Source organism: Gallus gallus, chromosome Z (assembly GCF_016699485.2).
Source record: "Gallus gallus isolate bGalGal1 chromosome Z, bGalGal1.mat.broiler.GRCg7b, whole genome shotgun sequence".
Classification (NCBI taxonomy): Eukaryota; Metazoa; Chordata; class Aves; order Galliformes; family Phasianidae; genus Gallus; species Gallus gallus.
This window is the reverse complement of record NC_052572.1, coordinates 33,494,195-33,508,982: the sequence shown is the minus strand read 5'-3', so window position 1 is coordinate 33,508,982 and position 14,788 is coordinate 33,494,195. Positions and strand designations below refer to the sequence as shown.

At 37.7% G+C, this 14,788-nt stretch overlaps 1 protein-coding gene across 1 annotated transcript in view; it reads right to left on the bottom strand.

Annotated features, from left to right (window-relative positions):
• Positions 1-203: 203 nt before the first annotated feature.
• Positions 204-14,788, bottom strand: part of SH3GL2 (SH3 domain containing GRB2 like 2, endophilin A1) — a 90,826-nt gene continuing 76,241 nt past the window's right edge. The window contains exons 4-9 of the mRNA NM_204530.2: positions 12,898-13,041; positions 10,431-10,564; positions 9,013-9,171; positions 6,988-7,091; positions 3,923-4,056; positions 204-1,690 (exon numbers count right to left, since the gene is read on the bottom strand). Coding sequence (NP_989861.1) covers positions 1,491-1,690; positions 3,923-4,056; positions 6,988-7,091; positions 9,013-9,171; positions 10,431-10,564; positions 12,898-13,041 — 875 coding nt within the window. The 3' untranslated portion in view covers positions 204-1,490. The remainder of the gene's footprint in view (positions 1,691-3,922; positions 4,057-6,987; positions 7,092-9,012; positions 9,172-10,430; positions 10,565-12,897; positions 13,042-14,788) is intronic.

The following is a 14,788-nucleotide window of genomic DNA, read 5'->3' as shown; positions in this document are numbered from 1 at the left end:
TATGTGCTTGACATTCAGCCTACCCTATTTATGAAGATCATTTTACATATACGGGTTTCAATTCAGAGAAGAAATACAATAATACAAAAATATATTTTTTTCACGTTTTCAGTTCTGGCTTGAGAAATATTCTGAAACAAAATTCTTGTTACCCAAAGTTAAGCACAAGAGATTTTTAAACAATAAAAGAATTATTCACAAAATTATTCTAGTTATTCTCTCAGCATTTATTTGAAATATCAATATTCCATGATACAGTATATATATTAAGCAGTAGGGAATTGTCATCATTTCACATCATCCAGTACTGAAGTGGCACGTTCAAAGCAGCACATTAAACCTCTGAAAGAGTCTCTATAGTTTAGATAAATAGAACTCTGGATTACTAAACTAACAGAACTTTTGCATCTGAAAGAACGCTGAGAAGCTAGGCACAGCACTGTACACACCAAGTGCAGTAAGGAGGAAAAAAAAAGAGTGAACTAAACATATGGGGAAATGTTTTTGCATATACAGCCACATGTCTTTAATTGCTCAACACGAAAAAAAATAAGTTTTATTTAGTCCTCATTGAGGGCAGAATACACACAAATGATGTTCGAAGAACACATGGTAGACAGAAATAAAACTAGGGAAGATTGTATTTGGTTGGTTCTCGTCCACAGTGTATGAGTTTACAAAGACTATCTGGTGCTTAAGCAGCATGATTTTGTGCCAAAACTTGACAAGAAACAGTTAACACTAATAACAGTTTTATCCCCCATCTTGCCCTTCTACTGGCATTTTATTGAGCATGCTCAAAGTTTCTGAAGGGCAAATTCATGTATTTTGTGGTTCAAGCTTTTTACTATAGGAATCCCCTTTTTATTCTTCAAAGCTTACCTACAGATGGAAATAGGTCTTTTAATAACAATCAAAGATACAAAAATGACCAGAGACCAGAAGGGCACACAGTACAGTGGTTCACTTTCTGAGAAACCAGAGAGTCTACATTTATACCGTCTCTGTGAGAATAGCAAGCCATTTTGGTCAGAAAGTACAATTCTCGTTAGTCATGGTTAGACTTGTGTGAACTGTATCACTAGGAAGGGAAAGATGGAATGGCAAGAACTTTTCCCTCTTTTTATAGAGAACTAAGACTGAAAAGTAATACAGTGGTGATAGGCATTATCTTCCCAATACCACCTTCACTTCCTGCCACTTCACCATGAGTTGCCTGTTTGGCTTGCCATCATCTTCCCAACATTATCTTAGCAGTAGTCTGGTTACCACCAGGCCAGTGTGGCCAAGTGATCTAACCCACACTGTGTTGGCTCAGAAGATACCACGCATCACCACTACGTAGTATGACAACACATAAACCAAAGATGCTCAGTGGGACTTGACGATTCTAACCACTGCAGTTTGCACTTGTAAGGTGTAAGAAGCAGCATTTTGAAAGCAGTGGTACTGACATTACTATCTGGAACAGAGGTGGTGGATCAGCTATCTTAATTGGGTAAAGGAACTAGAATATCAACATAATTGATGGGGAAGAAACCTGACTGGCCATGAAGCATCCCTTCATACCAGTTTTCATCAATCTGATTAGTGAGGGTAATGATATCACCCTCTTTAAATCCCAGCTCCCCTTCATTTTCTGGTTCGAAGTCATACAGAGCTCGGCAGCATGGCTGATCCATGTGAGCACCTAAGGAGGAGAAACAGAAAGAAATAACATTTTAAAATCTCAGCAGTTAGGGTATCCTTTTTAACCCTGTACTTCTATAGATTTTGCTGTTTCTAGTGCACTTCATACGGTGATGACAGTCCCTTGACAGCATCTAAATCTGGGCTGCTAGGTTGTGTTAGAAGATAGTTACCAGCTTTTGGCAGTTGAGAATACTAAAAGAACTAAACTACATTCAGGCCCACACTTAAAAGCACAACTACTACCAGTTTGGGATCTAATTTTTATCTTTTTACAAAACTCAAAAAGAAGCGAAAGCCCAAATATATTTCCAGCTCTACTGGCACAGGGTATCTTAAAATAACAGTGAAAGTGAAACTGTGTCTTTATTTGGAATCTTCAGTGGTACAGCTATTGCATAAACTACCCTATATGCTCCTGACCTCACGAATTTTCGTATGAGGTTTCCAAAGAAAAGCTTCCCATTCCCATGGAACACCTGATTATTATAGGGCCAACAGAATTGCTTTGGAAAAGGTTTGAAATTAACATCTAACCACAAACTCTTTAGCACGGCTAATGGATATTATTATAATTATTAGATTAGATTTTAATTGGATATATGAAATCCAGAAATATTATTTCCTCTTTATGTTCCCGTCTTCCCCTCAATCCCCAGAGATTCTATAGCTTTAAGCCTACCAAAAGCATAATTGTTCATAGTCAAAGTATTTAGGATTTATCAGCACTAAAATGCATTAAGCTTATATCTCTATCTGATTTTCCATAGAAAAGTCTGTGCACTTCCACTGGTCAGCATGAACGGACACATGCCTCTAAATCATGCCAATTCTACGAATATGTGTTTCAGCTTTTTTACATGTAGCAGTTTCAGGATGAATTGATTTCAGATTCAGACTTCTAAAATATTCATTTCAACTGCTCCCTGTATCTAGAATATCCATGCTTGAGCTATTTTTGGATAAGAATATTCCATTTCTGTAGATGTCAGTAAAGCAAGATTTAGTGCAAAGAGGAAATCTTTGAGTGAACCAACACATATCTACAATAAGGTATTTTAAAAGAAGACGTTTCTATAAAAATGATGAGTCCCTCAAAAGAAAGAACTTCTACTGAAGAAAATGTGCTCTCTGAAAAGGAAATCACAAGTCTGAGAGATACAGGAATATCAGTTTGTACAATCTTATCACAAAAAAGTGTTTATGACACCACAAAAACACAAGTGAAGAAGAAAATTGTGGTGGTGTGACATGGAGATTTTTACTATACAAGACTGAAGCTACACTCATGCACAAGGAATCCCCAATTTAACTCCCATTCCCTGTCTGCATAATCACAGAATTACTAGTTTACAAGACCATTTCCAGTTGCCAAACAAAGATAAGGTTGCTGCATATATCTGGGAGAACTTTAAACATTCACACTGGGATACTATGAGAAGGAAGATAATCCTGACTAATCATCTAATGAAAAGTATTTAATCTTGCAACATAAAGTGTGCTAGCAATTGTCATTGAGGTCAGTTTAATAGTTGAGGTGAGGGTCTGGGAAGAGGACAACTGTCATGATATGTATTAACAAACTGTTATCATGAGGAACAAGTGATAAGACTTTCATAGTACATGCTGATAGGAAATAGAATACATCTTGAAGATACTAATGATGTACAATTATATAAATGCTTGAACTTGTATATGCTACTCACCACTGGACAAATAACATACCTCATTTGCCTTTGTTTCTGGTTTTAGTGATTTTTAATTTCAAGTTATACATACCATAATTTTTGTTTTTAAAAAGTAGGGTAAGATTATGAAGATTTTCAATGTTCCAATATTCTGTATTTTATGGAAAACCTGCAGTTGATCTATGAGTTTTCTAAATGCCTGTTCTATGATCTGTATTTCAAGAGGAGTTTAGTATGGCAGCAACTCCTTATACTTCTAGTACAAAGGACATTTTTGACCCAAGGATGGATGATCGATCCATGTTTTTCTGCCTGAGGAAATGAGTTTTACAAAAAATTCTGTACTGTGCTTTGCAACCAGCCTAGGTCCTTCAGTAGAATAATGTAGTTAATACAAACAGTTCAAATAGTTCACCTGTACTATCCTCATTCTTGTTTTCCTTACCAAGAAAGAACTACTTTCTAGGAGGAACATCTGCACTGTAGGAAAATTCAGCTAGAATTGGCGTTTTTGTTGTTGTTGTTCTCACTGCTACTGCTGTTACCTGCTGGTTTTGGAGTGGTGGCATGGGATATTCCTCCATTGTGCTGGGTATTGTCACCACCAGATGTGAAATCCAGGCTCATACGAGGTTTGGGCTGGTATTCTCTTTTGGGCTGAGATGATGCCTCTTTTATTCTGTCAAAACATGAAATTAGTCAAATGTCAAGGCTTACTTCCTTGAACAGATAAGATGCACCAAACATTTCCAAGGCTAATTGTTAATCTTTCTCCATCAGCCAGTCTAAACAAATTTTGGCACTTGGAGTTCTGGCACTTGTTATTTAACCCTTTAGTTTAAATTATCACCTGACGTGACTATGCCATTATCTTACTCATTTTTCTTTTCCCTTAAGAATTAGTATTTTGGCCAAGATCCTCTTAACAGCAACAAGAGTTGCTTCTTCACAGTCATTCAGACACTCAGCCCCATGCCTATAGTGCTGCATGGGGTTATCATGGCTAAAGTGCAGGACCCGGCACTTGGCCTTGTTGAACCTCATCCCATTGGCTTCAGCCAAGCTATCCAGCTTATCCAGATCCCTCTGTAGGGCCTTGCTACCCTCAGGCAGATCAACACCACCTCCCAACTTGGTGTCATCTGCAAACTTACTGAGGGTGCACTCAATCCCTTCACCTAAGTCATCAATAAAGATATTAAACAAGATGGCAAGATGGGCCCCAGTGCCGACCCCTGGGGGACACCACTTGTAATGGGTTGCCAGCTGGATTTAACTCCATTAACTACTACCTGTTGGGTACAGCCCTCTAGCCAGTTCCTTACCCAAAGAAGGGTATAGCTGTCCAGGACACAGGCAGCCAATTTCCCCAGGAGAATATTGTGGGAGACCATGTCAAAGGCTTTGCTGAAGTCTAGGTAAACTACATCGACAGCCTTTCCCTCGTCTACCAGTCTGGTCACCCAGTCGTAGAAGGAGATGAGGCTGGTCAAGCATGACCTGCCTTTAATGAACCCGTGCTGGCTAGGCTTGATCCCCTGGGTGCCAGGCACGTGCCGTGTGATCTCACCCAAGATGATTTGCTCTGTAACTTTTCCTGGTACCAAGGTCAGGCTGACAGGCCTGTAGTTCCCGGGATCCTCCTTACAGCCCTTCTTGTAGATGGGAGTCACATCGGCAAGCCTCCAATCCTCTGCGACCTCTCCAGACAACCAGGAGTGCTGGTAGATGGCCAAGAGCAGCTTGGCAATCACCTTCGCCAGCTCCCTCAGTACCCGAGGGTGGAGCCCGTCCGATCCCATGGACTTGTGACAGTCCAGATGGTGGAGGAGCTCTCTAACTGTCTCCACCTGAATCACTTGGGGTGTATTCTGCATAGCATCCCAGACTTCCAGATCAGGGCATAAAGTGCCCTGAGGATAACTGATCTGACTATTAAAGGCAGATGTAAAGAAAGCATTGAGAGCCTAAGCCTTCTTCTTATCCTCAGTGGTAACATTCCCTGCTGCATCTCCCGAATGCATCAATTGCATTCAGATCTTTTATTATCATCTGCAAAATTAGCAACATGCACTGTAGATGTCTGTAAGAGTGAACAGGATCAGATTTGCACGGCCTAAAATTAAAGCATTATTTATTTTGTGGCCCATAACTAAAAAGTCAATCCAAAAAATGAAGAACCATTTGTTCTTGGTCACTTGCTTACCACCACCAGGAAAAGACTGGTATTTGAAAAATAACAGCTCAAGATCTCTTCTTAATCCCTGGCACAAACAGACCACAGTGCATTAATTTGTGCCCAGTGGTGTGGAGTGGACGCTTTACAATTTAGGATTGCACAGTACACTTATGCGGGGCAGTTTTCTTTATTATTATTATTTATTCTGGGTAATCAATAATAGTAGTCTGATGCAAGGTCCTTGAAGTTAAGTCACTTTAAGCTATTAATAGTGACCATTTAGCAGAAGTTTCAAAAGGGCAAATAATTATCTAAATTGACATAGGATGAGAAATCTGTTGTGAAGACACTATCATCGCTCTGTGGTGTAATTTATGGACTACAAAACAACCTACACCTGAGAACTTTTTAACATTTCTGTACAGTAAGTGAATTGCGTTCTTCATTTGGAAGTGCAGGAAATCATTCTGTTAGCTCCTCAGACAGGCCTGTAAACTTTAGCCAGAAAGAGACTAGCCACTACTAATCCTAAAGAAACTTCAAGAGTTAGAACTGGATGAGGCTTACAGACTACGTACAAAGAGAAAATAAATACTGGCAGATCCAGTAGCACCAGAAACTAGATCTACAGAAGTGACAGAAAACAGCAAAGAATTATTTGCAACCAAAGTGTTGCCTTCTTATAGTATATGAACATAGGGAATCATGGCTAGCTTTTAGGAGTGCTTCTAGCTTCAGAAACATGTGGAATCTACATTATGTTTCCTTGAAGAATGTGTAAGAGACTGGTGAACCCTTAAAAAATGTTATTTTCCTCATCTCAAGGACATACAATCTACTCTGTGCTGATAGAAACAAAAAAAGGTTTTTTTAGGAAGTTTTAAAAGATACTGCATCAGTTTAGCATTCATAGTTAAGTGGATGGAAAAGGTAAACTCATTTAAGTCTCGTATCAAGTGTGATTGGATTGAAAAAAAACCTGAAGATTATTTAACAAGATGGCAATTGCATGGTACCAAGAGATCCCCTTTCAGGTGGAACAGAATGTAAAATATACTCTTTTTCTAGCAGTTATTAACATCTCTGAAAAGACCACTTCAGAATTAACACAGGAATGGAAAGGAAAACAAAGTTACATGTACAACTGGCATCTAGTGCATCTAAACATATGTATTCAACTAAATTCAGTTCATAGCCTTAGTGAACTGAAATTCTGCCTTCAACTCAGATCTCATTCAGTCATACGCAGAAGTATTTGCATCTTCAAAATACATAAATCTCAGTTTGCAGTTGCCTACTCAGATCGTTTTCTTTTCATAACCACACAATTACCACATTCCAAAAAAACCAAGTTTTCACATCCTATTCATAGATTTTCTGCCTCTGCAATACTTAAAAACCAGTTCAATAGGTTTAGAAAAAGAGCATTACCTGTCTTCCAGCTTAGAAGTAACTCGCTGAAGGATCTGTGTGGCCTGCTTGTGGTACTCCAGCTGGGCTTGTACAAGAGCAGAAAGCTGGCTCACTTGTTCAATCTGATGATTGACATGAAAACGTATCTTAGGTCACATCATTACATATCAGCAATAGAAAACAAACACTACCACACTGAAACTGCAAAGGCAGCTTTACTTTTTTCTCTAAAAATTTTATTTCTCCTTGTATTTCATGAATAGTTACATATCAGTCTTTATGCATTACCATGTCTGGTTATGACCTGATCAGGAATGGTGATTAAAGCTCTTCTCTGTTGATCACCAACATTGTCTATCTGCATGAACAACAGCCCACAGGTCTGCTTCATTCCAAAAATACTTTCACTCAGAAAGTCAAAATGAGACTAAAATTTTAAGCATTATACATCTTTTCCACTGCAACCTCCTTCGGTGTCTTTGAGGGGTACAAAACCATATGGATCACAGACCTGCTTCTTTTGTATTCTGGGCTGTGGAGTAGGCCAAAACAGGAAGATGCAGTGCACCTTTGGATGTAGGTTATTTATAGTAAAGACAGGCAGCATTCTACTTCATAAAGAACAAATCAGCGAAATCTCTTGTGAGGGGAGCACCTCTCCAGTGAAGAAAGGCCAAAGGAGCTGAGGTTGTTCAGCCTGGAGAAGTGAAGGCCCAAGGGAAACCCAACCGTGGTATTTCAGTAGAGGGAGCTTACAAGAGGACTGTAGAGAGATTTTTTACATTTTGATAGTGACTGGACAAAGGGGAACACTTTTAAGCTAAAAGACTATAGGACTAGATTAGATCCTAGGAAGAAATTTTTCAGTATGGAACAGCTTGCCCAGAGAAGCTGTGGGTCCACCATCCATGGAGGCATTCAAGTTCAGGTTGGATGGGGTCCGGGGCAGCATGATGTGGCAGGTGGAAACTCTGCCCATGGCGTGGGACTTGTAACTGGATGGCCCTTAATGTCCTTCCAACACAAGCCATTCTATGATTCTACTGTTCTACTATTCCATGAATGTTTTCCTCAGCAGTTCTACAATACACAGTGCCTCAGTGGTGTATCACAAGCCTGGACTATCTAGTCATATAGAGCTGACTCTTAATACAAACATTAAAACTAAAAATTCATTACACTGGTTCCATTTTGCAAGTGTGTTTGTTCTTTTAATGTCTCCTTTAGAGCACTCAGGTAACAAAATGAGCTATTAAGTTATGTGTGAATTTAAACTTAAAATAAATCCAGTCATTTACTTAAACTAAAATATTTAAATTGAACTTCAGTTGACCAGATATCCTGCACAACAAACTTCAGCTATAATGTATGGGTTTCTTTTTCCCTCCAGAAGAGGTAGATTTTTCCTCTTGTTTGATTTTACAGTTACATTACTTACAAAGAGAGAATTTAAAAACCTAATAGATGTAAAATCCTAAACCAGTCTCTAAGAAATAAAAAAAAAAAAATAGGTTTCACAGTCAGGTTTCAGCACTCTGAACTCTGGCTTTCCTGTTTGTTACTGGATATGATTAGGGCAGAGATCATGAGGGTTGAGCATTTATCATCTCTGATCTTTATAAGTCCTCTCAGCAGTACACCTACATACTTGAGCAAAAGCCTCAGATTAAACTCCATAACCACAGCTAAGTAAAAATTGCGATTTACATTTATGTCATTCTAAGAAGAAAGATATTTTGTCTTTTTAGATAATACTGTTCAGTTAGGAAGCAGAACAGTGTTATAGAGGATTTATGTTCTTTATCACTTATCTATCAAATACCTATTAAATCAGTCTCGCATGTGCATACTCTATGTTAATACAGCTTCCGAGCCTCTCACTGACTGTAATGAAGTAGGAAGTGCTTTCTCATTTTAAAGTTATAGGAATCTATGGCATCACAGATTTAGAAGTTTTAGACTGCTTTACATTGCCTTCACTGCTGAACCAGCATCTTTCTGTTCTAAGATTTAGCTCGGGGCATAAAAAAAGGGGTATCTCACATCCATCTCCAGAAGGTTGAACATGCTTGACTCAGCAATTTCTTTTGATTCATCAAATTTCTCCAGAGCTTGGCGAAGCTCTTCATCAGGGAGCTTGCCCTGTCTTTTTTTCTTGTAATCAAAATCCAGACGTCGGCCCTCCATTTTCTTTAGGTGATGCTGAAAAACAAAAACACAGAAGAATAAATAAGAATAAAGTGTGTTTCCCAACTCCCCATTGCCTTTCTCTACCACGGGCTCTCTGTAATGCAACTGATACACCATGTACATTTTCAAATATGTGCTGTTTGCTGTATGTCATCCATTCCTGAGACAGGAAAAGCAGAAGAATGAGGTCGCTTTACATCTCTTTTAAGATGCACCGCTGTCCAAATATGAAAGACGTTCAGCACTAAAACAGGCCATATACAATGAATAAATACTGTTGATACTTGTATTAAAGATATGAGAGTTTCTGACATTTAACTCTCTTTGGCTTGTGAAACACTCTTCATGAGCAAAGCAACACAGAATACACTTTTACACTTTTATACTTTCATCAAATCATCAAAGTATCTTAATGCGATCTTTTATTGAAAATTTTCTGGTTTATTCATTGACAGATCACTCTTGACATTCCATTTAGCAGTTGCCATGCCACGCTGGCCAAAAGGTAATGTTGTTAGTCAGAATACTTTAGATCTTTACTTATCCTCAGAAAAATCAATTTGTCGCCTCTTGTGATTACATTATCAGTTTTGTAAATTGTATCAGACTGCCTAGGACATCTTTGTTCCTTGTATATTTAACCATATGAAAGCATCGATGATCTCAGAAGAATAGTTATTTATGCAGATAAACATTTGCTGAATTAGGAAGCACTTTTACATTCACTATCATAAAATTAGCCTGCCATACATAAAAGAATGTGTCCACCAAGATTTTTCTGTGTACAGATGCTGGGTGATCCTTGGACTATGAACCACGCAATTCATGCATTTGTGCTCCAAATTCCTGGGAATGTTTTGGGCACAATTTTCACACAGACAAAAGAGTAGTGCCAGTCTAGAGGCAATCAGCAAAATGCATCTGCTTATTATACACTAGAAAACTGAATGCAAACATCTCTTCACTTAGTTAGTAAGTGAAATGTATTTTCAGATGGTAAAATTACAGTACTGTGTTAATGCCTACCAAGGTTTGGTGATGCTATTCTCAAAAAGTTACAATTTTGATCTTTCTGATTCTAAAAAGAGAGACAGTCATGAAAAGTAAAATTCAAACCAAAAGAGACTAAGTCAGATCATTTGTGAATCTAAGAGTTCTTTTTAAAGTACACAACTAACGGATTTTGTATATATACACACAAAGAAATATACGTGTGTATATATACACTCTGTAAAGTTGGCATTATGAAAATGCCATATTGATGACAATACCTGTATTTCTCTCAGATCTTTGTCATGGAGATTTTGAAGCGGGTCGATGAAGTTTTGTTTAACTTCCATGTCTAAAGAGTCTTTGACCTCAGAGAGCTCCTTCATTGCTTCTCCCACATCTGCAAGCGCTGGTCCTGAAAAAAGATGTCCACTTTATCTTAAAATAATTTGGTTCCATTGCACAAAACTGACTCATGGATTCAGTTAGCATTCCATTTTCATCTTTAAGTTAAGGAAAGAAACAGAGTATGATGCATCATGTGAAAGGGTAACAAGTATTTTACATTTGTACAGCCCCCAGAACTTATGCTTTGTGACACAGCTGAACTTGAGAAGTCACGTTGCATACAGTCTGCCTCCACGCACACTTCTTTGGGCATTCATTCGTTGCTGTGCTGAAGGAAGTGCTGGAAAATCATCATCTTTATTTGCTCCAGTATGGTCTCAACAATAGATTTCATATAAAAATAGTATTAATGCAAGTCAAAATTTTCCTATTTGTATCAGTTAAAACATTGTCAATTTCAAATGTAAAAATAGCTAACCACTGTTTTCTTTTTATTTGATGATTCATTCAATGAAACTCTCAAGTTCATACACTTAGAAAAGTTCATACAAGTCAATCAGAATTAGCTGTCTGAGGTCCACAAAAATTACTGTTCTGATTTATCTCCTCTGCATGAAAATAAAAGCAAGAAGCTAAAAAAATACTCTCCTCATTTGAGATGTAAGTTGGTGGAAGAAAGTCTACTTTCAAAGAATACTAAGGGTCTGAAAACTTAAAAATGCAAGGAATCAGGAAGAGTTTTGTTTCCCAAGCAGGGGGTGGATGGCAGGGATGCACAGTAAAACTAAAGAGCCTGCCAGATCTGGATGAGGGTGACAAACAGTTATAATAGCTGTGATTGGTTAAGAATGTAAAAATAATTCCTATATCTATTCTGCTGTGTGCTAATGTAATCACTGGGGAATGTAGAGCAATTTGCACAAACTAAATTCTATTAGTTCTTCATTTTCCCTTTAAGAATGTATTTGAGAATTAGCAAGTAAGAGGCAAACAATTAAAAAAAACCAAAACAATTAAGTAATCTTTAGAACAAATAAGCCTACATCTGCCAAGATAGTCAGTTCCTAGTCAACAAGCAAGAAGGTGCCTTTTCTATTGCAGATGCCTTTGAGCCAGAAACAACATACCATGCAGATTCATATAGGAAATAGAATTTTCAGGATCCTATTTGAGTGTTCTGAGTGTTGATAGATAAAAATAGCAAGAGAGAATGTTACCTCTTCTACTTAGACCCCTACTGTGGATGAACACAGTATAAAATCTTTGTATAATACATCTCACTCAGGCAGCTGTAAACTCATTTGAAGCTTTAGGAAGGGGAAGGGCTTTACAGATAAGACAGAATTGATAACTAGTGCCTTAATATATTTAAGATGGCCAGGAAAAAAAAAAGGCCAAAATACAAGGAATTAAGGTTTTTAACACTATCTTTTTAAAAAAATCTATTAGCCTTAATTCTTCGCCTGTAAATGAAAATAGTAACATGAGTTATAATTTTTTTGTGTGAGGACAAAAAACATAGGTCACACTGAAAGCAGTGCCTCCTATTTATTTTCATTAAAACTACGATAGATTACAACACTATTTGATAGAGAAAATTCTCAGCTACAAAACATTATTTTTCAAAATAGGCACCACCATTAGCTATGCTTTTTTGCCAGCAATGTACAAGCACCTGTTGTTTGGAACAAGGGTTGTCCTTCATGTTGCTGTTGCTACTGCTGAAACACACCATTCAGCGCCTCACTGTACTCACATCCACTGTTTGGTCTCTACAAATGTTCAACATCAAGGATTGTCAGTGGGTGCCATGTTTTCCACATGGAGGAACTCAATTCCACACCTTTGCCTCAGATGCACCTCCATGTCAGATATCATTTTGTCAGACTGCCTCTCTGCTGCCATCTGTCACATGGCAACAACATGGAATACTGGTGGGAAGGTTCAACCTCTACTGCTGTACCACCAACATTCACCTCTGATGTTTGGGCCAACATAACAAAATAAGAGGCATTATTTTCAGAGCAGCCCTTCTAATTCACAGACAGTAATACCATTTCTGAACACACACATCTTCTATCACAATATAGGCCCTGTACCATAATCTACAGTAAAGCCTAAAGTCTATATTGATACAGTTCTAAGTGAAAACAATTTGATTTTAATCTGTAAGAAAATATCTCTAGTCCAAATCCACAGAAGATACTGGATCCACATAATATCAGCAGACATAGACCAACCTGAAGTCTGATGGAGCTGAACATGAGTTTCTTGCATAATTTCTTCCTTTATAAAACCATAAGACTTTAATGATGAAAATTACACTAAATTTTGTTATCATTTTTATTCTGGTGTAATGGAAAGAGAAGTATCAAATGGAAAGAGAAGTAATCAAATTACCAAAGTTGCATTCTTCTCCAAGTTCTCGGCCAAATTTCAGCATTGCATCTGCCAGCAAGGCTTCAGCCTGAGGGTAACCTGGTCCCTTTTCCTGGCCTCGAATTTTTGACATAGTGTTGATCATACTGAGTTTAGCTCTGGAAGCTGAAACAGGAAATTGACAGAGGTTACATAATATTTTGAGTCCACAGACAGAAATGCTCCAGTTCACCTGAAATGTTACCATGTTTACCATCTTGATTCACCAGCACTCTAAATTTATTTAAGCTTCCTACAATCTATTTGAAAGACATTATCCAAATTTAGGATCAAGCAATGTTTTTCAGGAATGATCTTCGGAGCAAGCAAACAAAATATTGTCGGTCACTGACTTTTTCTTTTGCTAGTAGACCAGAGAAGAGGCTTAGCCCTTGACTTTAAGTCAAACAACACAGATAGAAGAATGCCGAGATAGCATGTTTGATGTGTTACAAGTCAGAAAGAAGAATTTTTAAGCTGTCCCAAAATGCCTAATCTTGAGATCTCCACCTACCGGACAGGATTGAGCCAATCTTCCTCTCAAGAACAAGTCCAGACTAGGCACACTCAAGAATAAGCTTTCGATGCCCCTGGTAATTATTTTTCACAGTTTTTCATCTGTAGACTATGATATAAAAACTCTGTCCCCAGATACCATGTCCAAAACATTGTGAAATATATACATGTTAATGAGGATTTGGATAAACTCCCACATTAATGTGTTTCTGAACACTCTTTAGTTTGCATTTTATTTCAGATACACAACTACAGATCAGAAGAAAGCACACAGTCAACTAATGAAAACAAAGAGAGCAGAAATAAATAATTTGTCTGAAGATATGCTATTTTTGCAGCTAGAGAATGTGAATAGCCTGCAGAGATTAAATTAAGTTGTATTTTACTACAATGTTTTCCAGCTGACTGAGAGTGTGTTTTTTATCTACACTATTGTATTTACTACAGAAGGGCACCTATGAATGCCTCTACCTTCCTCACTGAAAAGATTTGACTTTGGCAGCAGCTCTGATAAGTTAGTATTTCTGTTGACAAAGTGTCAAATAGCTAATGTAATTGTTCAAAACTTGGCCTTGCGCACACTTCTGCAACAAAGCAAACCATTAGCAGGGTGCAGTCAACAAGTGTTTTGCTCTTAATTTATTGTTGAAGAGTGTTTATTAAGAGAGAGTTCTTGCTGCCAAATATATTTCACTTTGTGGTGTATATATTTATGCACAGATATAGACACGGTCAATGCACAGAGACAGCAAAATCAGACAAGTGTCACAGTATTTATTTTGGCTCGGAAACAGCTAGAAAAGGTTAGCATGTTTTTGACAGATAGTAACTACTCTTTTGTAAGCTGTCTCAATACACTTCATTGCCACCAGATCACACTTTTCTGCATTTGAATTTCTTGATGCCTTCAGTTGCCACCCACTGCAAAATGACCGTTAGCAGACTGACTGTTCACTATAAGAAACTGAATACTAATGAAGTATGTGGCCATTAAAAATTGCGTTGAAAGGATAGTGGTAATGGGGAAATACAGACGCACAAAAGAAACTTTGGCATAAACAAAATCAGTAGGCCAGGAAATGGAGATGGAGAAATGGATGCAGGAAGCTGAAATAGGAACAAATGTGAATATTTTCAGAAATTAAAGCAAAAACAAAGAGGAAACGTTAAAAAATTTGTGGCTATGTCCTAGACAGGCTACTAAGAGTAGAAAGAGAAAGATACAGGAAAGAATTAAGCAGATCAAAAATCAAAACAAAACAAAACAATAAAGCAATAAAAACAAGAAGGAAAGGGAAAGAGAAAGGTAAGCAAGAAAAAAACATATTTCAATGATTAATCATTAGTATCAAATCTG